The sequence below is a fragment of the Emys orbicularis genome, chromosome 4 (assembly GCF_028017835.1).
Source record: "Emys orbicularis isolate rEmyOrb1 chromosome 4, rEmyOrb1.hap1, whole genome shotgun sequence".
Taxonomy (NCBI): domain Eukaryota; kingdom Metazoa; phylum Chordata; order Testudines; family Emydidae; genus Emys; species Emys orbicularis.
This window is the reverse complement of record NC_088686.1, coordinates 133,022,216-133,046,865: the sequence shown is the minus strand read 5'-3', so window position 1 is coordinate 133,046,865 and position 24,650 is coordinate 133,022,216. Positions and strand designations below refer to the sequence as shown.

At 45.7% G+C, this 24,650-nt stretch overlaps 2 protein-coding genes across 6 annotated transcripts in view; one reads left to right on the top strand and one right to left on the bottom strand.

Annotated features, from left to right (window-relative positions):
• Positions 1–2,903: 2,903 nt before the first annotated feature.
• Positions 2,904–8,531, bottom strand: LOC135877505 (jerky protein homolog-like). 2 transcript variants are annotated; one of them, XM_065402956.1, is made up of 2 exons: positions 8,227–8,531; positions 2,904–7,448 (listed from the first exon to the last, which is right to left on the bottom strand). In XM_065402956.1, the coding sequence occupies exon 2, from the start codon at positions 6,960–6,962 to the stop codon at positions 5,349–5,351; it is 1,614 nt and encodes a 537-aa protein (XP_065259028.1). In that variant the 5' UTR covers positions 6,963–7,448; positions 8,227–8,531; the 3' UTR covers positions 2,904–5,348. The 2 variants fall into 2 exon arrangements, with proteins under 2 accessions (XP_065259028.1, XP_065259029.1); XM_065402957.1 differs by having other exon boundaries at positions 2,904–7,445.
• Positions 8,532–8,853: 322 nt separating this feature from the next.
• PPP1R12B (protein phosphatase 1 regulatory subunit 12B) overlaps positions 8,854–24,650 on the top strand; it is a 158,440-nt gene continuing 142,643 nt past the window's right edge. For all 4 annotated transcript variants that reach the window (XM_065402540.1, XM_065402538.1, XM_065402537.1 and 1 more), the window contains exon 1: positions 8,854–9,132. In XM_065402540.1, coding sequence (XP_065258612.1) covers positions 8,854–9,132 — 279 coding nt within the window. The remainder of the gene's footprint in view (positions 9,133–24,650) is intronic.

Genomic DNA, 24,650 nt, shown 5'->3' with positions numbered 1-24,650 from the left:
GAGGTGTGTGTCATGGAGTCCCCAGACAATGCTCTGGAGCTGCTCCCTATGAAGCCAGTCAGGACTCTGGTGAAGTCTCCTCTCTGTGAGCAGACTGTCTTCTGGGTCAGAAGCTCAAAGGGCTTCCACCTTCCTGGGTCTGACCTTGGAGCATTCAGCATCCTCTGCCCCTCCTTGCGTTTCCCACAGCGAGTCCGCCCAGGTGGGATCCTGGGGAAGCCAGAGGGTCCTGCACCTCCACTTCGCAGTCAGACGTGACTCTTAGCCAGCCAGTAAAACAGAGGTTCATTAGATGATAGGAACACGGTCTAAAACAGCTTGTAGGTACAGAGAACAGGACCCCTCAGCTGGGTCCATTTTGGGGGGCAGTGAGCCAGACACCCACATCTGCACTTCACTCCTCGTCCCCAGCCATTTCTAAACTGAAACTCTCCAGCCCCTCCTCTCTGGCCTTTGTCTCTTTCCCCGGCCAGGAGGTCACCTGATCTCTTTGTTCTCCAATACCTTTAGCTATCCCCTTGCAGGGGGGAAGGGCCCCAGCCATTAGTTGCCAGGAGACAGAGTGTCGGCCATTTATGCACACTGGCCTTTATCCCCCCACCTAGAGACTTAAGAAATGCATAGGGGAAACTGAGGCACCCCTACAGTATTCAGAGGAAACATTAAGAACAGTCCCACTTCGTCACAGTGAGGGAGTTGGAGAGTCTGTGGGAAGCCCTCTCTCTTGTGAAATCAACCACTCCTACAAGGTGCGGGCCGCTCCAGATCGGGGGAAGGGGCCAGCTGTGAATTTGGAGCCAGATCCTGGTTTGGATCTGAATCCACCGGCGATGCAGAGCGTTCAGCTGTGGGGAGCTAGCTCCCACCCGCGCCAGATCACAAAGTGCCACTTCAGCCAGCCGCCTGCCAGGCTCTGGCAGGGCCCTGTGTGGAGCTGCAGCTGGGCCCTCCAGAGCCGAGCTGCTGCTCCTCCTCTCTGCTGGCCAGCCAGCCGCAGCTCCTCAGCACCTGCCCGCTCAGCCCCACCTCAGTGCTCCTGCCTCCCCAATCTCCTCCCTGGCGCTGCACCTCGCCCCTGCACCTGGCATGTCAATATCCAGCGGGGCCGGGAACCAAGCGCCCCGGGAGCCAGTTCCAGGTGGCACCCCGGAAGGAACCCATCGCAATACTGATCTAACTTAATTCAATAACAATTAATTTATGCTAAATTGAGATAATCGTGATGTAAATAGAATTAAGAGAGTCTGCATTGTGATTTGAAGTAGTTTAATTAAATCAGTTTTAAATTAATTGAAAGTTAAACTGGTGCAATTTTGAATCTAGACAGAATCTTGGAATACCTTAGAAGTTGCTCTAACTTATGGTAGCTGGTTATCCCCATGAGCCAATACACCAACTGAGATGCTTAACCCATCCTCTCTTGCTCCTGACACACTCCATACACTGGCAGGGGGCAGTTGACGCAGGACCTGGCTATGCCAGCTTTATACAAGCTGAGAGTTGCCCCTGCCCACTGGGAATCCTCTAAGGCCAGGCTCCACTCATTTGAATCAAATTTCTCAAAGAAGTTGGGTTGGAAAGAGAAAATCTGGCTCTTTGTACCAGAGCACGTTGAAAAATCTGATTTATTTTCTGCAAAAAAAAATCAAAGGAAATGAACATTATTTCTTTTAACATTTTCACTGAATTTTTCAGGATTTCAGAAAAACACAAAAAACCCCAAACTGAAAGTATTTTGTCAAACAACAACAAAAATTAGGTTTTCAGGCTTTTGGGGGTTTCTCACCAAAACCTGAAAAACTTTGACAAAAATGGAAACTGTCTCATAAAATGTCAATTTTTTAAAAAGTCGATGTGACGAAGTCGGGGGTTTTCTTGTTTTCTGTGGAGTTTTCAATGGTTTGCATGCGGAGGGGGTGGGACTCAGTTTCCCTGGGTGTTACTGGTTTAACGAGGTGAGGGGAGAGGGAGTGTGTTTTGCAGAGGACCGGAGAGAGGACTTGGGGACCCAGCCGATGGCCGGGAGGATGGACACCCCAGCGACCAGTGACCTGGCAACCTGGTGACCCGGAGGCCCAGCTGAGGAGACGCAGCCGGTTCTGGCCAGTGGGCGGACAATGGGCTGCAGAGTGAGGGGGCCCACGGCAGAGACAGATGTGCTAAGGCTCAGATAGGTGCGGCTCCAGGAGGTGGAGGGGCCTGACCCCGAGAGAGAGTGGACACCCGAGAAGGGCTGTCGCACTGAAAGGGGCACCCCCCACGGACCGCATGGGGCCAAGAGTGGGCACGATCTGTGAGTCCGTGACAGCCACTTTGTGGGAAAAATGTGTTAATGACAAAATGTTTAACCATCTCTACTTTATATGCTCAGGACACAATGTGACACACCTGGGATCAGGGGGATCTGAACTGTTCGGCATGGAAAGGGCTGATGGAATCACAGGAGGGATGTGTACATATAAGTGCAAAATTAAACATTCCCACTGTTGATTATTTATACAATTTGGACTTTGCTCTTGGCAGATATTTGAGTTTAACAGTAACTTGCAGTTTTGGGGTGAAATTCACCTTTATCTAGAGGTCTAGGCATCACTTAAACACACTTTAGTCTAATTTGCTACATGTTCTTATAACGCACAGATCACCATAGTAATTACACCCATAGGGTCTAACGTAGTCTGTGTTCTCTAGAGCGCTACGCTGGGTGCTAATCTGTACCCTTTGATATGATTTGAAGTGAATTTAGTAATGCTGTGTTACACCACCGTGGGTTCGGCTCTGGTGGCTAGTTTCAAGCTCAACAGAGTGAAAGTCACCTCTGCTACTTGCTTCTGATTTAGAATCTCTAGGAACACAAAGACCAAGGATAATGACGACACAGACATTCACAAGTACAAGGTCTAGACTGTTTTCCAAGTTTTATTAAAGTTACAGTTAAAGTTATGATTACCTAAGCATATAGAAATTCTATACACACCTATGCACAAGTTACATATATAGCCATACTCACATCCTTAATGATATTCTTAAGGTCTGATGGCTGCCTTGCCAACTGATCATCAGTAGAGGGATGGTTCCTCCTGGAGTTTCCCATAGGGAGCTCAATTTTCCTAATCTGGGCACCCTCTTTTTAAAGTGTGATTCTGATTATACATTATTAGGATTTACACACATAGTGAACCCTGTGGTTAGGGCATGTGTTAGAAAAATATGACTAACACTATTACTGTTAATTTTTTGGCATATCACCCATTAGTACATCTTTTCCCGTAATCTTGTGGCATAGGGTCATTCTTTGGTCACTTACTTATGTCAAGCATTTCTTAAACCTAGCATGGCTAAGCTAAAAGCGTTTCAGCCCTACTTACTTAGATACCTAATACAAAATTATCCCTCCTAACTGCTGATCAATCTTGTACTTTTATAATCCTACAACGTAACTCTATTGAACATACAATGATTATATATGACATAACATGTTAGTTAATCATAATATCACATAATAAATGAACAATAAACTAAAATCATTGGCTACAAGACTTAGAAGCTAGCTTGGAGACTGTAAAAAATGATATTAATATACAAGTATCACTTTTCACAGCAGCAGACTTACTAGCTAGCAAGTCTAAAAAAAAAAGCAACCAAAAAAGCAAAAGAAACAACAACAAAAAAGACAAGAACATGCAAACACCTTATTTGTGTTTCTATTCTGTTTAGGTCCAGTAAAGAATAGTCACAACTGTCCATTATTTTTATTATTGAGTCTGCAAAAAAAAAAAACCCTATATAAATAAATTCCAATGATTTGGATGTGTATATGTGCATATTTATTTGTTTTTCCTAAAGTTAATTAAGTATTTTAGGAAAAATTATCAGAGCAACCACCAGCAAGAGTTGGTGGCTGCACTCTGAGGGCACCAAAAAATTTGTTGTGAGAACCACTGGACTAGCTGATCACAATGGCCCCTTTTGGGCTTGGAATCTATGACTTTCCAGGCTGGGCAGCTCCCTGTCTACACTGTAAATTCCCCAGAAAACTCAGACCGCCTAAGCAGGTCCGCTTTACTTTTTTCCTCAAAGCACAGTGTCAAAGGTTGGGTCCAGAGGTGCGAAGTTGCCTTCACCTTTTCCCAAATATTTCCTACGAATCCTACTTAAATTTGTTTGTCTAGGACATTGTTTCAAAGAGTCCTTTGAAGCTCATAACATTTCCTAGGGTAAACGTTTAGCCATGTTTCCTCCCTAGAGATGTTCTATACAATCCCACAATTTTACATACACATTTGCATTTTTAATATAATGAACTCCTAAGATACTGAATGTTAATTCAATAAGGTTGGACCAGTATATTTAAGGAAATTGCCATATCTGTCACACTGACAGCCAAAGTCCTTTTTGAAAACACAATTACTGCAGAATTATAGAGATTTTTGCAAACAGAGATAAGAAAACAACTAAGATGCAACAGATGTGGGAACCACTGACAACCAGGAGAGCAAATTTTAATAAAACAAGATTTAAAACCATGGTCTCTCTCCTATATCAAAGTCACCCCACGAAAGGCCTGAAACTGGAAACACTTAACACGAAGCATAATGCTTATTACCATGAATAGTTAGCTCCATTGTTCAGCAAGAGTTCGATCCTGCACAATAGACTGAAATCAATGGGCCTACCCCTATGTTTAAAGTTAAGGATGTGCTTAAGTGTTTTGCTGGATCAGGCCAGAATGCTAAGCATCTGGTAGGCTCACACCCCCATAGGCTCTGCAAAGTGATTGTTGGTCAAATAGATATGTAACAGGGAAGTTAAATGCCAATTCTGGCCACCAGAGGGAGCTCATAACGTACAATACAGTAGAACCTCAGAGTTACAAACACCTTCCGAATGGAGGTTCTTCCTAACTCTAAAATGTTCATAACTCTGAACAAAACATTACGGCTGTTCTTTCAAAAGTTTACAACTGAACATCGACTTAATACAGCTTTGAAACTTTACTGTGCAGAAGAAAAATGCTGCTTTTAACCATCTTAATTTAAATGAAACAAGCACAGAAACAGTTTCCTTACCTTGTCAAATCTTTTTTTTTAAACTTTCCCTTTTTTTTAGTAGTTTACGTTTAACATGATACTATATTTCAATTTTAAGTAATTTCTCTTGCTTCTTTTTTAGTGTTAGTTATCCATGAAATAAAAAAGCCAACATAAAGGCCCACCAATTTAAAAGTCCATTCAAATAGCACTAAAAAAATGCTGCAGCAAAACGTACCGACACTAGTCTTTATAATGACAATAAAAAAAAAAAAAAGTATCCAAACTTAACTTTCCTGCTTAACTTTACAGCATAAACTATGTAGACTTGAAAAAATCTTTAATGGTACTTTGCTTGAGGTTGCTAACAAGCTTTTTTGCTGCCAAGGTGCGTAGCTTGTGAAGCATCATTAGGTTAATCGGTGTGGCTTCAGGCTGTTGTTCAAGCCATTGAAGACAGGCAGTGAAGCACTCTTCTGCTTGCATGTGTGGGATCTTCTTGGCGTTCTCCCCCTCCTTGTCGCTGTCACTGTCCGGTTGTGCTGTTTCTCGTACCAATTCAATTATCTCATGGTCGCTAAGAATAGGGTGCCCGTTCTCATGTTTATCTGCGTTTAGCCATTCCTCCTGTTCCTCCGTGGTGATACCCAAAAGCTGTTGCTCTTCAGAAAAATCTAGTTGATTTATTTCCATCTGCTCATTGTTTTCCAAATTATCTGGTTCAGTGTTATCAATACACCGCCAAAGTGTATTCCATGAGCGTCTCAAAGACTCAGAGCTAATCTCACTCCAGGATTCGGCACACATGTAGACAGCATCTTTGATTGTCAGCTGTTTACAAAAATCTGTGTAAGATTCAAATTGCATTGATCCCAGTAATAATCGCTGTAAGAGGTTTCGCTTGTATCGACGTTTCATGTTTTCCAGAATGCTTCGGTCCATTGGCTGAATGAGGCTGGTGACATTTCGTGGCAAAAACAAACAACGAATGCTTCCATCTTCTGTCAATAGATTTTCAATGGCAGGATGAGATGGAGCATTGTCCATCAGTAGCACAGCTCGGATAGGTAACGATTTTGAGGTAAGGTAGTCTTTCACAAGCGGAACAAAGTGTTTAAAAAACCAGTCGGAGAAAATGCCTTTATCCATCCAAGCACAGCGCTGGCTGTAGTAATGGACAGGTAGAGCTGACATAGTGACGTTTGCAAAGCAGCAAGGTTTCGCCTTTTTATGAATGAACACCAATGGGAGACGGAAATCCCCGCTTGCATTAGCAGTAGCCATCAGCGTGACCCGATCTTTACTGGATTTGAAATTCTTCGCCTGTTTTTCTGAATTGTCTGCCAGAGTCTTGTTTGGAAGCAGGCGCCAATACAAGCCCGTCTCGTCGCAGTTAAACACTTGGTCCCGGGTAAGTTCGTGCTGTTCAATAAATGATTTGAAAATGTTTTTAAATACACCTGCAGCATTCCAGTCACTTGTTAGAAACTCTTCTTGCATCCTCAACTGCCGTATTCCATGCCGATTTTTGAACCGACAAAGCCACCCTGTGCTTGCTTTAAAATGGTTCTCACCTTTGTCTGGATACATTTCTCGGTAGAGTAACTTTGCCTTCTCGGTAACCATGACACCACTTATAGGAGTGCCTTTTGATCTCTCTTGTGCAAACCACAGATGCATTGCCTTATCAAAAGCATCATCAGCAGCTTTGCGTACAATACACCTGCTTTTTACTGTTCCGTTGTCTTTGGCTTCTTTTGCAAATTGCTTTATTTTTTCCTGGCTTTTCCGAATATCGGTGATGGTTGATTTCCCGATACCATATTCTACTGCTATGTTGCTGAGGCTAACACCACTGTCGAGTTTTTTTAATATTTCTAGTTTTGTGTCAATTGAAAGTGTGACACGTTTGCGCTTCCTACTGCTTGCCATTTTGCTTAGTCACACAGTATTTGCTTTCCCACCCCCCTGTGGTGCTGCCTGATTGCGTAATTCCGGTTCCAAATGAGGTGTGTGGACCAGTTGACAAGTTAGTTTGTAACTCTGGTGTTCGTGTCGGCGAGGTTCTATTGTATATGTAACAGAAACATACTGTAACTATTGAATAAAATGTAGTCACAGACTCCTAATGGAAAACTGAAAAATATTCTGTTTTGAAACAATTCAGCTCTGATCTAATATGTTCTGTTTTCTTTTTTTCCGTCTCTACTTGTTGTTGTTGTTGTTGTTCATGAAAATAGGAACTTTGTTACTTAAAAATTAATCTGCTGCTCCTTCTTTCTCAGTTTGTAACCTTAAAAATATTCCCACTACAACCAGATGTGATGTATCAAAGGGAGTGTACTGAATTCGGAATAAGGTGCATGAGTGGGTTAATTTCTAAACAATGAAGTTCCTCCTTTCAATCAAATGTTCCTACTGATCAAACAGAAGACAAAAAGAAAGAACATGTTATATTAAGTTATTACAATTCATTATTGAGTAATTAAAAACTGGATCATGATACACACTTATGAGGAGGCAGAGGAAAGTCTGTATGTGCGCCTTTAGGCACTGATCCTGCAAACAGTTATACACATGCTTATCTTTAAGCATGTGAATATATCCATTGGTTTCAATGGGACCACTCATGTAAAGTTAGGCAAGCATTTACAGTTCAGAGTAGCAGCCGTGTTAGTCTGTATCCGCAAAAAGAACAGGAGTACTTGTGGCACCTTAGAGACTAACAAATTTATTAGAGCATAAGCTTTCGTGGGCTACAACCCACTTCTATTTCCAGTTCCAGTTCCATTTTCCATGTTCCATTTGCAGTTCGGCATCGACACTTCCGGCCTTTTGAATGCTTTAGGCCCTAATCCCACAAATTTCAGTGGGCCCAGTAATGTGCTTAAAGTGCCGTCTGTGTGGACGTCTTTGCAGTCTCAAGGCCTAACTGTGCAGCCTTAACAGATGTTGTTTTTTACATACATTTTAAAATCTATTTCTTTGAATCGCACTTAGAAAATCCACAATTGGGGACTGTTTCGGCAAGACACCCCCAGGAGGCAAAATACGATGCCATGGTGTAACAGACGCCTAGGGCTGCTAACGTTGTAGTGCAAAAATATGGGGCAGTTTTCTTAGCACCCCTGCCCAACCCCTCCTCCAGAAATTATCACTGTCATCATCATTAGTAGCAATAATACGCAGTACTCACCTGCATTTACAGGGTATTTCTTGCTGCTTTTTGCAGCACTCAGCAACTCCTGATCTTGCTGTACAGAGATGCAGAAACAAGGGACAACCCTTGGCATGAGGGGCTGTTAGCCAGCCTAAAGCCCCATATTTGGAACAGCCTCAGCTTTGCATGCCTGGGACCTGGCTTTCCCCACGCCCAACGCTGGGGAAAGTGATTGACTGTATATCCCCTGCTGGGATGTGGGTCATGAATTACTGCGGGGGGGAACTGGGTTCAACAGGGGCTGCAGAGGAAGACGGAAGTGATGCGTCTGCCCAGCCCGCAAGAAAGGGAAAGTGCTTCCAGTTCCGGAGGCTGCAGTCTCGCTGCTCTTTCCGCTTGGAATTCTGGGAGTTGTAGTCCGAAGGGGGCTGTGCGCGATCGGGCGGAAAGGACAGGCGCGGCTCCTGGGCGCAGAGGAGTCTGGGAGTTGTAGTCCGCGCAGGGCCGGCGTCGGAGGGCCTGGGGGAACTACGTGTCCCATGGTGCTTCCGGGCGGCGGCGCCTGCGCGGTGCGGCCGAGGAGTAGTAAACATGGCGCCGGGGGCGCTGCGCTCTCCTCCGGGGTGAAGCTCGCTGCGGTCCCTGCTCCTCAGTGTGGCGGCGATGTCGGAGCCGGGGCACCTGGGGGTGAAGCGGGCCGAGTCGGCGCGGCTGCGGCGGGCCGAGCAGCTGCGGCGCTGGAAGGGTTCGCTGACCGAGCTGGAGCCGGTGGGCGCCCGGGGCCGGCACCGCGGCGGGGGGGCTCCCCGCGTCCGCTTCGAAGAGGGCGCCGTGTTCCTGGCCGCCTGCTCCAGCGGGGACGCCGAGGAGGTGAAGCGCCTGCTGGCCCGCGGCGCCCGCATCAACACGGCCAACGTGGACGGGCTGACAGCGCTGCACCAGGTACCGGGACAGGACCCCCTCCCCGCGCCCGGTCCTGACACCCCCCGGGCCCGGACACCGGTCCGGACTGCCCCCAGGGACAGGACCCCCTCCGCGCGCCCGGTCCTGACACCCCCCGGGCCCGGACACCGGTCTGGACTGCCCCCAGGGACAGGACCCCCTCCCCGCGCCTGATCCGGACTGCCCCCAGGGACAGGACCCCCTCCCCGTGCCCGGTCCTGACACCGCCTCGGCCCGGACACTGGTCCGGACTGCCCCCAGGGACAGGACCCCCTCCCCGCGCCTGATCCGGACTGCCCCCAGGGACAGGACCCCCTCCCCGTGCCCGGTCCTGACACCGCCTCGGCCCGGACACTGGTCCGGACTGCCCCCAGGGACAGGACCCCCTCCCCGCGCCTGATCCGGACTGCCCCCAGGGACAGGACCCCCTCCCCGCGCCTGATCCGGACTGCCCCCAGGGACAGGACCCCCTCCCCGCGCCCGGTCCTGACACCGCCTCGGCCCGGACACTGGTCCGGACTGCCCCCAGGGACAGGACCCCCTCCCCGCGCCTGATCCGGACTGCCCCCAGGGACAGGACCCCCTCCCCGCGCCCGGTCCTGACATCCCCTCAGCCCGGACACCGGTCCGGACTGCCCCCAGGGACAGGACCCGCTCCCCGCGCCCGGTCCTGACACACCCCTGGCCCGGACACTGGTCCGGACTGCCCCCTGGGACCGGACCCCCTCCCCGTGCCCGGTCCTAACACACCCCGGCCCGGACACCGGTCTGGACTGCCCCCAGGGACCGGACCCCCTCCCCGTGCCCGGTCCTGACACCCCCCCGGCCCGGACACCGGTCTGGACTGCCCCCAGGGACCGGACCCCCTCCCCGTGCCCGGTCCTGAGACCCCCCCGGCCCGGACACCGGTCTGGACTGCCCCCTGGGACCAGACCCCCTCCCCGCGCCCGATCCGGACTGCCCCCTGGGACTGGACCCCCGTGCCCGGTTCTGACACCCCCCCGGCCTGGACTGCCCCCTGAGACTGGACCCCCACGCCCAATCCCCATGAAACTGACATCCTGGCAACGGACCCCCATCTCCCCAGGAGAACCTCTCTCCGAGACCCCCATGGGACTGACACTAGCAAGACCTTCTCTCCCTGGGCTGTCACTCCCCCGGGGCTGGGACCCCTCGGATCTCTCCCAGGACTGGCACCTCCAGGGGGCCTTCCCTCTGCACCCTCACCCCCTGGATGATTCTCCCTCTGTGATTGGGACCCCCAGGGGACTTTCTCTTCCAGACTGCTCTGAACTTACCCCCATGGGGCCACCCCACACTGATCTCCCCACCCATCCCCAGGGCTGTCACCTCCTTCCCCAGTAGGTGGTCTGTTCCACTCCCCAATGCCCTGGGCATTACCAGGTGATGGTGTCTGAGAGGTAACTTCCCCGACAAGGGCAGGGTAATTGCTACCTCCCAATCTCACAGACAGGTACTTGGCTCTTCACAGCCCTATGTCAAGTACCAGCTGTGGAGGTGGGAGGTAGTAAGGGTCAAGGGGTGCTGTCCCATCACCTTCCTGGCTGGGGTGGTGGACACCTTCACCAGGTAATATTCCTGGTAGCTCTTCTCCAGGTAATTGTATCTAAGGACCCCTCATCCCCTGAAACAAAATCTGCCCCATCAACTTCCCGTGTTAAGTAATCTTTGCTGCGCTGCACAATGTAATAACCTTCCTCCAGGCTATTGCCCAGACTAAGATAATCCTCTACTTCTCTTCCCCCCACCTGGCACCTTACAGTCCCACTCTGGAATAACTACTGATCACTGCCCAGCGCTATGTACAAAGAATCCTCCTCGCTCATCAAATTTCATTCTCCCCCAATGTAATGTTCTCCTTGCAGCAGGTTACACCCCTACCATGCCACTATTCACTCTCCATGCCTTAGGCTACATTGCCTTCCCTCCCCCAATAACAGCCACATGGGTTTTCTTTCCACCAGTAATAAATAATACTCCCTCCCCAAGAACCCAGGAGGAGAAGAACATAAGACTGTAGAGACTTGGCTCAGTGCACTGTCTTTTCCTCTTGGGGGGGGGGGGGGGGGAGGGAATCACTGAGGAGAAAGAAAACAAAGCTTTCAAATATCTTGTCAGTTTCTTGCAGGAGAGGGCAAGATCAGATTGGCCATTGTTAGGGGCAATGCCTATATCTGGGTCTTAAGATGTTTACGAACAAAGTGAAATAAACAAGGCTTTGGTGTGAGAGAGGTCCATTTTACATATCTGTCTCTGTCAGTACCTACAGAAGGGACCCTATATCATCTAGTGCAATAACATACGATCTGCTCTGGCTATTTTAAAAATCAGGCAGTTTGATTATTGTAAAATCTCACAAGGAAATAGAGCAGCTAAATGAGCCAAATAGAGTGCTGGGCTGGCTGTCCAATCTTACAGCAGAGAGAGAAATTGACAACTCTGATTTCTTGAAACTTTATATGTAGAAACTGTTTCAGCTCTAGGACTGTGTTTTTCATGTCTAGAAATAACTACTGTACTTGGAAAACTTGGGGGTTGCCATTTTTGCAAGGTCAAAATGGGCTCTTGTCTGCCTCCTCGTATCTACCATGTGGGAGTTGCCCTGATACTTTTGACTTCCAAATTTTTTTTTCTTGGCAACCTTTGCAGAGAACACAAGGTGCCAAAGTCTCAGATAAGCAACATGGATTCTATTAATATAAATCCAAATGTACTGCAAACTATGCAAAAGTAACCTTAGAGGCTAGCCTTAAAATGTCAAAATCTTGGAAATTCAGAATCAAGCCCAATTCATCCCTTAGCTTACGTTGTGCCTATGTAATGCAACGTGTTACATGATATAGTGTATTAATGTCAGATCTGTGGTACCCTGGTACAACAGTGAGGCAGTTATATGTTTAAAATGACTGGCAAGGAGCTTAGCAGAGCATCTGAAATTACAGCTGGTTGCTTTTGTCAGTGAAGTCAGGTTTATTTTAAATTGTATTTAAAAGTTCTTGTTTCTTGCACTGGCTGAGACCTTGTAGACTAACTATCACTGCGTTAGATTTTTGTGGTCAAGTGATAAGACCTTGAAATTATGGTTTTATAAAGAATATGCTGACTATGGTGGCACAAAAAAGCAACAGTAGTTGAGTCGTGTAGTAGCTCCTGTCTTGGTTTGGTTAGTATTGTGAACTGAAATACTTGGGACACCTAGCAACTCTGTTCAAGGAATGTGACCGTTTCTGATCTGGATGTAGGCTGTGGTCTGCGTTCATATTTCCTCATGACCAAAGGTGACGTGCTTTGACATATCCTTATTAGCCCATCTCCTCGTCTGGGCCAGTTTGATTGCTTGAGTGTACAGGTATTAAAGGAGTTTTTTAGCTATGGTATTGTGGAAAACACCAATTGACAATGTAGTGAAAATCCATAATTCACATTTTTCTGATATAGTTTTTTTAATAAGATGTACCTCATAAGCTATATAACATTTGTACTTCTACTTTAATTATCTTGGTGGTAATAATGGATAATCCCATGGACTCTAGCAACAACCGTTATGTAAGTAGTTATTGAAGAGTTTAGGGTGTAAAAAGTATTTGATAGAGGAAAATTGAATTTGTGGTGGATGTAGCATGGTAGAGTTGGAAGGAGAGGTTCTCTTGGAGTCCAAGATGGAATTGTTGCCACAGTTCGAGGAAATTATTATATCACTTTGCTGACGCTTGCAATACAGACCTCCAAAAAAAGCTTGTAATTAAGCATATCGCTACTTGTGGTTTGAGCATTGGTCTGCTAAACCCAGGGTTGTGAGTTTAATTCTTGAGGGGGCCATTTAGGGATCTGGGGCAAAGATCTGTCTGGGGATTGGTCCTGCTTTGAGCAGGGGTTACCTCCTGAGGTCCCTTCCAACCCTGATATTCTATGTGTTGTCCAAGTTTTCAGACATTGATGATAAATTCTTTCTACCATGAGATCAGATTTATTGAATGAGGGACCAGCAATCAGCAGACAGCACCCAAACTTCAATTTGTATATAGAAAGGATTCTATCTTAGTGACTAACAAAGTGTTGGATTACACAGTGAAGAATAACATTTAGAGCTTGATATTGTAAACTGTTAACTCATCCATAAGAATAGTTCTTAGATATGTGAGTAGTCAAAGTGAAGCAAATGAGACAACACAAGTGTGAGGCTTAATTGTATGAGTAAAGATTTGCAGGAAGGGAGGTGATATTTTGATTGCTAATAAACTTTGCACTAGTTCCCCATCCCGCGTTAGAGTGTTGCCGTTTTTCACTGTGATGCCAGACTAAACATTCTTGTATATATTATAAATTCATGGAACGCTGTTTATATATGATAAAGTTGATGCTGACTGATGTAAACCATGTTGCACCTGACAGATTTATATCAAATTATAATGTATGTGTAACCTTAAATATATCTGAAAATCTGAGTGATGGTGTTTTGGTATTGAGTGTATGGGTCACAGGATGTTTTCTTTCCTATTTGGAAGATGACACTCTGGATAGTGTAAAGCCATCCCTCAAAGCCAAAGTAAGTTGAAGGGCCTGACAAACAGCTAGTGTGTTGACAAAAGCTGCAACAAATAGAGTATAATACAGTCTGAATATTTCTGTAATACGGTTATTTTTATTGGCATTAAAAACATATTTTGGAGAGAGATTTAGGGCAAACGGTATAGGGTGAATGATGTGCGCGTACACTTGTAAAACCAAATGGCTACGTAAAGAGGACAGGGATTCTGTTAATTGGAACAAGTCTGCTTTGTTGCTGGGGTAGTTGGTAGGAAATGTTTTCTTTTCCATTAAAGCAAGTACGTTTAGGCAAACGAGGTGCTTGTGTTCAAGGAGTTAAAATGAGACTTTCAGTACAAGCAGAGGTTTGTCTAGCTCAGCAGTTCTCAAACTTTAGCAACCTGAAGACCCCCCATTTTGTTTTAAAAATTTTCGCGGCTCTCCAAGCCGGCTTCTAATTTTCCCCTGGGGTGCTCAACCCCTGTTCGGCCCCAGGCCCCACCCCGTCTCCACCCCTTGCCCCAAGGCCCCACCTTGTCCTGCCCCTGCTCAACCCCTGCCCCTCCTCTTCCCAGCCTCTTTCCTCCCCCCGAGCACGCCCCATCCCCTCTCCTCCCCCTCCCTCCCAGTGTCTCCTGCACACTGCTGAACAGCTGTTCCGCGGTGTGCAGGAGGCACTGGGAGGGAGGGGGAGGAGTTGCAATGGGGTCAGTGGCCTCGGACATGACTCACTGACCCCCAGGGGTTTGTGGACTCCAGTTTGAGAACCGCTGGTAGCTCATTGGTTTACGCAAGTTAAGAATGTGAGTTTCAACTTTCTGCCATTTCATTCTTGCGTGATTTTACATCTTCATATATAAATGTCACAGGCCACACAAAATAATGTTAGTTTAGTTTCACTGGAAGCACTCAGTGGCTTCACACACTTTATTGCTTTCATACAGGGTAAATTTGAAGCATCTTGCACTTTTCCATTTGGATAGTCATAGCTATATGTATGGGGAGACCTACTCTTTGCTATATAACTGTGAAACTGTATTTTGAAAATGACCTTTGAAATTACAAGTGGCATTACAGAGCCTCCAGCTGGCGGTGGCCATCTTTCTGAGAAGTGTCGTGTGGTATGTAAGTCTGATCTGAGGGCCAAATTCTGATCTCAGATATGGATGCTGTAACTCAAAGTAGACTTTAGTTGAAGTTGTGCACTTAGCCCAGTGACCGTAAAACTGTTTCTGGGTTAACATCAGCCAAACTCATCACGTAAACCTTCAGTAGCTTTTCATGTGTTCAATATAAAAATTCTTGCTATGATCATTTTTAGTATTTTTAAGCAGGATGGAAAATAGTTTAGTATCTCTGATATAATGTGTGGAAACGGCTAGTGTCATTAACTTACTCATCAGCAAAGCCTCCATTTCAGCTGGAGAATTAGAAATACCAATTTCAGTTAGACTTTATTTTCAAATAGTTTAGGCATGCTGTGAAGCAGGACTCAAAACTATTCGTGGTGAGTGGGAGGTGGGACTCAGCAATCAATTTCTGCAAAACTTTAAACTTTCTTTAAAAAATAATGTTTCTAGTTCTCCTTGTTGTGAAGACCACTTTCTGACCGTAGACACCATTGCGTGGTTTTGGGTCTTGTAGGCACCTCCAGTGCCTGTGCTGATCTTCTTCAGAACTTGGCCAAGCAGCAGCAGAGTGAAATTAAGACTTGTAGCACTTTCATTGCTGCCATTCGGAACCCTGAGGGCATTAGTGGAACAAAAGTTTGGGGCCGGCTTTATGCTATAGCTGTTTAGGAGAACTCTGAGCAGCAGCAGGCACTAGAGCTATTCATGAAGGGAGTGCAGTTCAAAGGGGAGCCCAAAAATGCGAGATGAAGGGAAAGGTGGTGTAATGAAGACACCTCCCCATTCTCACAGCAGGCAGGAGGCTCTCAGGGGGAGGTATGTACGAAGTAGTGAAGGGTATATTTGGCTAAGTATTCAGACGTCACATTTGCATGTTCTGTTTTGGCCTCTACACCTTTAAATTAAGTTTTGCCTATTCATCCAGCTTAATATAATTTAGGCTTAGATGGCTCTATCACTGAAACATATTCAATTCCTACAAGTCAGAGGACTGGTTTGCTAGTCAAGGTGAAACATTGCCATCACACCTGCACAAAGCCACTTCTCCAAGCTGTGATTCCAGCAATTTAAATAAAATAGTGCTGTACTGGTTGTACTCTACTTAATTATAACATTGTTCATCAAATTTCTATTTGATAAATTGTTAAAAATATAACTTACTACTAGAGCTGGTTGAATAGTAGGAAAGAAATGTCTGATTTGATATCTTTTACTGCTGTTCATCAGACATTCTCTAACTACTGTTTGAGCAGCTGTGGGTGTAGCTGAATACCCCAGAGATGTATTGGTCAGACAAATTTAATTGGACAAGAACTGATGAAATGTGAAGAATAATCACTGAATACTATGTGACCAGCCCAATTCACTCAATTTCTTTAGCTTTTGGAATACTTTTTTTCCTTTCTGCATTCACTCCACATCATCTTTCCTTTGCTATGTTAAATCTTGTTCAGGCCTTTTTTTTTTAGCTGTCCTCAGTCCCTTACACCTGCCTCCATACACCTGTCCATGTGCCCACAAGTAGGCTTGGAAATTTTGCCTGGCACTTAATAGCCAGAGGACTAAAATTAACCACATACTGAAACCAAACTGGGAACTTCCTGTCCAGGACAGTGTCCAATGAGAAGCCAACACCCTTTCTCCCCCATCTACTAGGGAATTCCTACCAGGATGCTTTTCTTGGCCCTTCTTCAGGGGCAGCATATTTTATATCGTTCTCTAGCTAGTAGGTGTTACATTTTGAAGCCAGCCCTCATACCCCTTATCCAGCTGCTGGAAGGTAGGGGGGAGGAGACATCCTTTGTAGTCCCATTCCCCCCCACTCTGTTGCACCCCCAGTTTACTTGCTGGGAGGAAGATGGGCAGGGGTATCTCTCTTCCTTCTCCAGCATACTGACACCAGTACTGGGGGAGGTCCATCTATGCTACTTCCTTTTCCAGCCTCCATTCAGCCCTCAATAGTAAATAGATGCACTGTCTGTTTCTGCTGCTGCTCAGAGCTTTCCCAAGCAGGAACAAAGTGAAATTGATGAGAACTTTTGTTGTCAGTTTCACTGATATCCCCAGCTTTCTCAGTAGCAGCTCTGAAAACTGACAAGTAGAGCCCTGTGCGGATACAAAATTTGTATCCATGTCGGATCTGCATGTGGATATCTGGATGCGGATATCTGCGGATATAAAGTAAATCCACGGATATCTGCAGGGTTCTACTGATAAGACTCTGGTCCCTTAAGTCTATTGCTGCTTCAGAAAGCTTTGAGCAGTAGCAGTAATGCTGTCTGCAGATTTCAGAAGAGGAGCACTGTGTTTGTTTACACTCAAATGATGCTTGGAAATTTACTTTCACCACTATAAATTATTTTTTTTTTAAATGAAAGCTTGGATTCTACAGGAAGCATTCTTTTTGCCTATGGCAAATAAATCTTTAAGGTGCTGGGTGGGTGTAACAATACTGTGCCCTAATATGAAGACACATTGAAGGCCTTATGACCGACCTGCGTAAATACTACTCCTTATGCCAGCAGGTGATATTGGAATCTTGCATAAAAACGTGTTGTGTGGTGCTTCTCACACAGAATACCTGGAATGCTCTGCTGATTTACAGCTATGTCATAGCACACCTGAAGCCTGAGCTATAGGAACCAGTTGAAAGGTTAGGGATGATATTTGAATGCAGAGTTCTGTTGCTGTTAAAGCCTGAATGAGATTACCATAAAGTCTATAACATGAAATAGGCAGAAGTGTCTGTGATAAACTTCCAAGACAAGTGTTCAGTTTATATTTTTGAAGAGTAACAAAGAGGGCTAGAGACTCTTTTGAAAGTGCCGATTAGGTGGAGTGTGGCTCGTATGGCACTCACCAAAGTTCTCACAGAGGCCATAACACATCGAGATCATCACTAACCACTAAAAAATGTAGCACTTCAACTTGATAAAAATAGTCCCATGATCTAGCTCTCCATTGAGGATTAGTGCATGCAGCAGGTCTGAAAAGCTGGCATGGTAGAAGTATGTGTATTAGAACAATTGTCAAAAAGTGAAACTCCACGCAAATGAGATTTTATTTTTTTATTTTTTTTAATTACAGACTTTACAAGATAATTCTCTTCTAGGCTAGGGGTGAGAGGGCAGAGTTACACATGCTATAACTTATGCAGAAAAAAACCTTTTTCAGAGGACTGGGGTAGGGTGTAACTCAAAACAGAAATGGAGGACCCTTTGAGGAATATTTTGTTGTTTTTCTCAAGAACAAAATCCTCCATGCAATGAATGAGGCTGCTTGGCTTAGTGATGATGATACAGCTTTAACATGCTGAAGGAGCCAATTCTGATTCCAGGGATCTGGGTTTGGAGTTAATTTCAAATGTTCCCAGAGGGTAGGCGCAGCAGGGGTACGCTAGGAGGTGCACTCTTGCAATCTCCTGCCCTGGACTACAAATTCACAGGAACCTGTATGAACTTTACAAATCCCAGAGCCGTTGTTGTGGGACTCATTCTGTACCTTCAGCTTGAACGGGTGTACAGATAACCTGTCTAGCGGTAGCTCTGTGCAGACCCAGAGGGGAGCATTTGTAGGCTCTTAACTGATAACTAAAAAGCCTTGAAAATGGAGGGGAAGGGAGATTGCCCTGCCCCAAATCATCTCTGCTCCTACAACCATCAGTCTCTTTCAGAGCTTGGAGGTTTCCTAGGACACTTATTTTTACCCCTCAGTACCCTGTAGAGGTTATGGATGCCTCAGTGTTCCTTCCTCCCTCTTTCCGTGTAACTCCTGAGAAGCACAGAAGGGCAGAATAGGAAGTCTGCTAATGTGCATCCGCTGGTGTGAAGTAGCAGCACTCCTTGTGTGTAGTGGGTTCTCCATTGCATGCCAATACTCAAGTTGCTGTGGAAGGTGCTGGTTTTGTTGTGCTCCTGAGTTCATTGGACTGTGCTGAGCTTGGAGCGCCTCTGGCTAGGCATCTTGTTTTCCTCTATCAAGAGCTGTTTATATTATAAAAATCACAACTCCAGTGTTCAAAACTTCGGCATTTGATCTTGTTTTGTAATGTATGCAAGATTTACGAATGGATACTAATTGTGTTCTTTAGGGGGGGGAATCTTGTGAATGGGCCTCTGGTTAGATTTAAATCCATTTCAAGTTTCAGGTGTTAAAGCAGATGTTTGTAAGTTAAGTTCTGAAATATTTTACACCCAGCCCTAAAAATCCAAGAGTCATTTCAACTCCTTGGTCACAGAGTGGACTTATTTGAAACTGTGTAGAAAACTAAATCTTTATCCTAAAAGCAAATGGTGTAACTTTGGTCTTGGTACTCATTTTGTTTTCACTCCTAACAAAGGGATTTAAATCCTGCTGTAACTGGAAAAATTGAACCTCACCCCTAACTTTGAGTTTCGCTCCCAACATTTCCACAATACAATAAGCTGACCTTGCAGAGGGACACTAGAGCAACATCGGCTTTGCTTTTCCAGCATTCAGCCTTGGTCGTAAATCTTTGTGAAATGTACAGAATGTGGAATGACCACCTGCCATTAGCCTTTTCTGTGTCATTGCCTTTTCAGGCTAAAACTAAACCTGGCCCCACTCTGATACTTTGAGCTGCAAAGTTGATCTGACATTGCAATCGCTCAGCATCCATTTCCAGACTGTGTCTGAAACTGCCTCCTATTTATAATTTGTCATTCGCTGCTGCCTTCCAGGCTGTTAGTGTTGCTTCTCTGCAAAGTTCAGCTTTGTTTGGAAAGGGGTGATATGAATGACTTCAAAAATCTAAGGTCTGGGCTAAATACCATTGTACAGTTGAACAATCGGTGATTTTAAAACTGCCTTAGTTAAACTGGTGTAACTTTGTGTGTGGGCACTCTGTTGGTTTATATCTGTGTAGTTTGTGTCATACAAGCGCAAGCTAAACGGATATAAATCAAGTTTAAACCAACCGAGTGCCCCCTCCCCAAGGTTTCACAAGTGTAACTAAAATGATTTCAAATTAAATTGATGCAACCCCTGTGTGTAAACAAGTTTAAGAATCTCAGACATAATAAAAGGTATTTCTCACCTTGCCTGGTCAAGATTAGAATGTATGCAAGGGTTGGTTAGTCTGTCCCAATCAGAGGTTGTGGGGGATTTCATCATGTGTTCACTGTCCATATAGCCAATAATAGGTGCACTCAATTGTCTGACAATTAAATTAATGTCTGTGTAGGAGCAGGTACGTTGAGTAGGAGCTTGGATTTTCTCCTTTGGTGGAATATCGTGTAGTTGAGAGTGAACTTGGCCCTTCCAGTCTATTTTGTGCTATCTTAAGTCTTCCTTGGGGCTTGTTTAAGCAAGTTGTACTACGTAAGCTGTATCAGTATCGTTAAAGCAAAACAAGCCCCACAGTGGATGCATACCACATCCTTGTGGAGATGATGTAGCTGCATTGAGGCTCCCAGCATCCCAAGCTGAGGATGTGCTGCTATTCTTCTACTTTACCACTGAGCTGGCTTTTAGAGGGGACTGTGAATCCAGCATCATGAACTAGCTCTATTGGAGGAGGGGCTCATCTTCATACCCGACATCAAATTAGCCCCGCAATATGTTTAAAATAATGATACTTAGCACTGTACATCTTCAAAGCCCCTCCAAGCCGGTTACAAACCAAGAATCTAGTGCATGCGAAGCATGTCCAGGATTTGAAATCCAGAAAAAAAATTGACAATTGAAGAAATATTACCCCGATCATTTCGTTCAGGGCTCAGGAATAAATGATTTGATTTGTCTGATCAGCAACGTTCTGTCATCATCTTCCTCCTTTGTAGACCTCACATTTTAGCAGATTGATGGAATTTTCCAGAGCAATACGATGCAATGTAGGAAGTAATAGGTACAAATAACACTTCAGTAGCCTAAATACATGAAAAGCACTGGAGTAGGGTGTCCTCTCTCCTCTCACTCTACTCAACACAATGCCCCACCCCGGTGCTAGGTGATGGTTTGCTGCTTGTGAAGCTTCTGTCAGATACAACATAAAGACAAAGCCCTGAATATTTGCAATCTTGAAATGTCAATAAAACTCTTCATAAAAGGGGGGTGTTATGTCCAAATCTCAGTTTAGGTGATTGGACTCTGCTTCCTCTCCTCCCCCATTCACTTGCAGCTCCACAGTTGCAAGGTTGCTGTGGGCTGTTAGATAATTGTCCTGTTTCACTGCAGTGGTGACTGCACTTCAGTGGTGAGTAAACTGATCCCTTTACCCACCTGGCTGAATTCACAAAAACTGTTGTTGGTTGAGCACTTCGGGGGCTTAGCTAGAAGGCGCGAGACGAGTACGTCGCAGTTACTATATGCCCTGCATTTCCCTCCTTGCCTTGTTTCCTGAGCTTGCTCTTTCTCTAGCGCTGCCAGAATGACCCAATTAGATACTCCACTGGTCAGGTAATGCTAATGCTCTACTGGAAGATGCCTGAATGATACTGCCAGCTAGATGCTTTAGAGCTACCTTGCCAACCCTGCAAAGGCAGCAGCCTTGCCTCTGAGTCATCGCAGGCACTCTTTCTGCATGTGTGCGCTTGAGTGGTCTCCCTTGGAGATGGTATAGAGAAACGTGCTCTCTGCCCTTTCCATAGAAAATCTCGTGTGTCTGAGGTGGTTAGGTGTCTGAACTGCGCAACTTCTGCAGGCTGTGCTTTGCTTACCCTGTGGTGATCTCACAAACAGCCGCACGTGTCCTCGTGACCACCAGGGCAAGTGAGCATCATTCCTCTTTAGTTGGGCTTCTCTATGATTGCAGTTTGCTCAGAAAGCAGTCTCGCCTTTGCTTGCTGGCTTAGCTAGCGTGATCATATTACACCTGCACTGGGTTCTTTGTTGACTGACAAAGCTGGCACTGTTGATCCTAAAGCCCTTATCTGTGTTTGAAATATCCTCCCTGAGCATTTTTCTCACAGGCATTTCTACCCAAATACCACCTCTGTGAAAGCTCCCCGCCATCTCATCATAACTGGTAGGCAATCTTGCCTTTGCCCTGACTGACCCTAGGTATGGAATTTCCTTCCCACTTTCTCTGTGTAAACCACACAGTCCACATCCTCCCAAACCTATATTCCACATGGTTGTGAGTAACCACTGGTAGTTCCATGTTTGTTTGTTTTTATGACAGTTCGAAGAAGATGGTCTCTGATTTTTATTTAACATAGTTTACTGATGATCTCTCCCAATGGACTGGATGGGTGGGCTTAAGGTGATCAGAGAGCAACTGTGAAAAAACGGGACAGGGGTGGGGAGTAATAGGCGCCTATATAAGGAGTCCCAAAAAACGTGACTGTCCCTTTAAAAATGGAACATCTGGTCACCCTAGGTGGGCTTTATAAATGTAACTCTATTAAATGAGTTAATTGTGGTGCTGGGTAGACCTAGGGTTGCCAACTTTCTAATCAAACAAAACCGAATACCCATGCTCCGCCCCTTCTCTGAGGCTCCGCTCATGCCCCGCCCTGCCCCTTCTCCGAGGGCCTCCCCCACTCGCTCCATCCCCCCTCCCTGTGGCAGGGGTTTTGGGTGCGGGGGGAGGGGGTGAGGGCTCCCTCTGGGAATGAGGGGTTTGGGTGTGGGAGGGGACTCTGGGCTGGGGCAGGGGGTTGGGGTGCAGGGTCCCACCGGCACTTATTGCAGCTCCGAGGAAGCGGCTGCCAGGTCCCTGCGGACTCTAGGCGTGTGGGCAGCCAGGCGGCTCTGTGGTGTGCGCTGCCTTCGTGCCCGCAGGTGCCGCCCCCGACAGCTGCCATTGGTCGGTTCCTGGCCAATGGGAGCTGCGGAACCTCCAATTGGGGTGGGAGCAGCGTGCCAAGCCTCCCTGGCCGCCCATGTGTGAAGGGGCCACAGGGACCAGGTGGCCACTTCCGGGAGCCCCAGGGTCCCGCTGCGCTGCCGACCGGACTTTTAACGTCCCGCTTGACGGTGCTGACTGGGGCCACCAGGCGATACGGTCGAAAACCGAATGCCTAGCAACCCTAGTGCTACCTCTTATTCCAAGTGTATGAGTTTAAAGTTCAGAGCATATTGCAAGACTTATTTAGATCCCAAGTCAATAGTGGCTATAGAAATACCGACAGGTATGCCTAAATATTATGTATTATACCATGGCCATTTCAAGCCCTATTGGGTTGTCTTCAGTAGACAAACCGATCAGTGCCATGGCGTCCAATTTTAACTTGGAAACCTGTTAATCCTTAAGAAAACTGCTTAAAGTAGCAGGAGGTGGACAGGAAACAAAGAGTGGACTTTGTCTGCAATAGTTGAGAATAAATCCATATATGCTGACACACTGTAGCTAGACTTTGGTAAATTGTGCTGTTTATAAAAATTCTCTTTCCACTGTTGCCCTATACAAAATCAAAAACTGCTACTTAAGGGAAATGGGCTGGTCTCTTAATGTAATTTGTTCCCAAAGCTAATCTTATTAAACAGCAATATTTAAAGCCATATGCATTGTATAGCCCAGCATGTTCTAAGCTGTGGAAAATCCAATGTTGCAGCAGGATGTCTGCCTTGATCTTGGGAACAAAGGTGTCTCTTTAAAAAGTTTTTTTTTTAAATACAGATTTTAATCTAGGTTCTTGGAATAATGCAAGCAGTTGTGATTCCAAAAACATGATCAATGAATGTGGCAGTTCCTACTTCATCTACTATCTTTCCCTTTCACATGATTTGCAATATTGCCATCTTAAACTTCAATCTAATCTTGAAGATATTGCAAAATTCTGTCATTGTTACCTGTATATCAAAAACTACTGTTTCCTCTCTTTATCTTTACTGCAACAACTCTTGGTTGTATATTGCTTCGATTGCTGTACCTTCTTTTTCCCTCCTCCAGTCTAGCCAAAACACTGCATCTCAAGTCATTTTTCCTGTTGATCATGCCCTCGCCCTCCCTTGAATCCTTACTCTTGTTTTCTTTGTACTACACAATTCAGGATCATACATCTCTCTCTTAGGCCACTTAGGTCTACACTTAAAACTTAGGTTGACCCAGCTACATTGCTCAGGGATGTGAAAAATCTACCCCGGAATTCTTCCATCAATCTGGCTACCAGCGATGGGAAAACCTTTTTTGGTGCTATAATGCGTGTCGACACAAGCGCTACAGCGATGCAGATGCAGCACTGCAACTGTGCGGTGTAGCGGTTTAAGTGTAGACATAGCCTTAGTTCCCTTTCTTGCTCCCTTCACTTGCCCTGCCCAGACCTGCTCGCCTTCTAATCCAGTCACTTCCTTCTCTCCTCGATTTTGCACTTTTATTTTTGCTACTCCACATTTGTCCTCCAAGTGTCCTATTTCCTCCAAATTTCTCCTTAGTTTGTTCTCATCTATTACCTCCCCACTCTCTGACCTCTTGTCCTTCCAATGCATTGTCTGTCTCTTGTCTAGTGTCTGAGATTGTAATGGCTTAGTCTGTTTTGTAAAGAACAGTAAATATTTGTGGTGCCACATAAATCATGGCTGATACTGTTATGGCTTGCGGGGGGAAAAGCTTCTAGAATAGAATGCTTTTAATTCTTGCCCCTGCAGATAATGTTCAAACTGTCCTGCTGTTACACAGTGCACTGTCAACTCTATTGCAGTGCCTGCTGTCAGTCAGACAAAGTGAGAGGTGACAGAGTTACGGCACTACACCACAGTGGGAAGATGAAGGGATGCAGAAGTGATAAATAGAAATGATTCCACAGGCCACATTGGGGAAATGGTGTACAATCCATTCAAACTCCGGAGGGCTATTCAGGGACCAAGGGCTGCCAGTAAGACATTGGGTTGGAACAGGTATTCTGTTGTTTCTCCCTTCTTTCTAGAGACCTGAAATTC

Bases quoted from the DNA above. Each gene is read 5' to 3' on its own strand.
- LOC135877505 (XM_065402956.1), bottom strand. From the start codon at position 6,962: ATGGCAAGCAGTAGGAAGCGCAAACGTGTCACACTTTCAATTGACACA.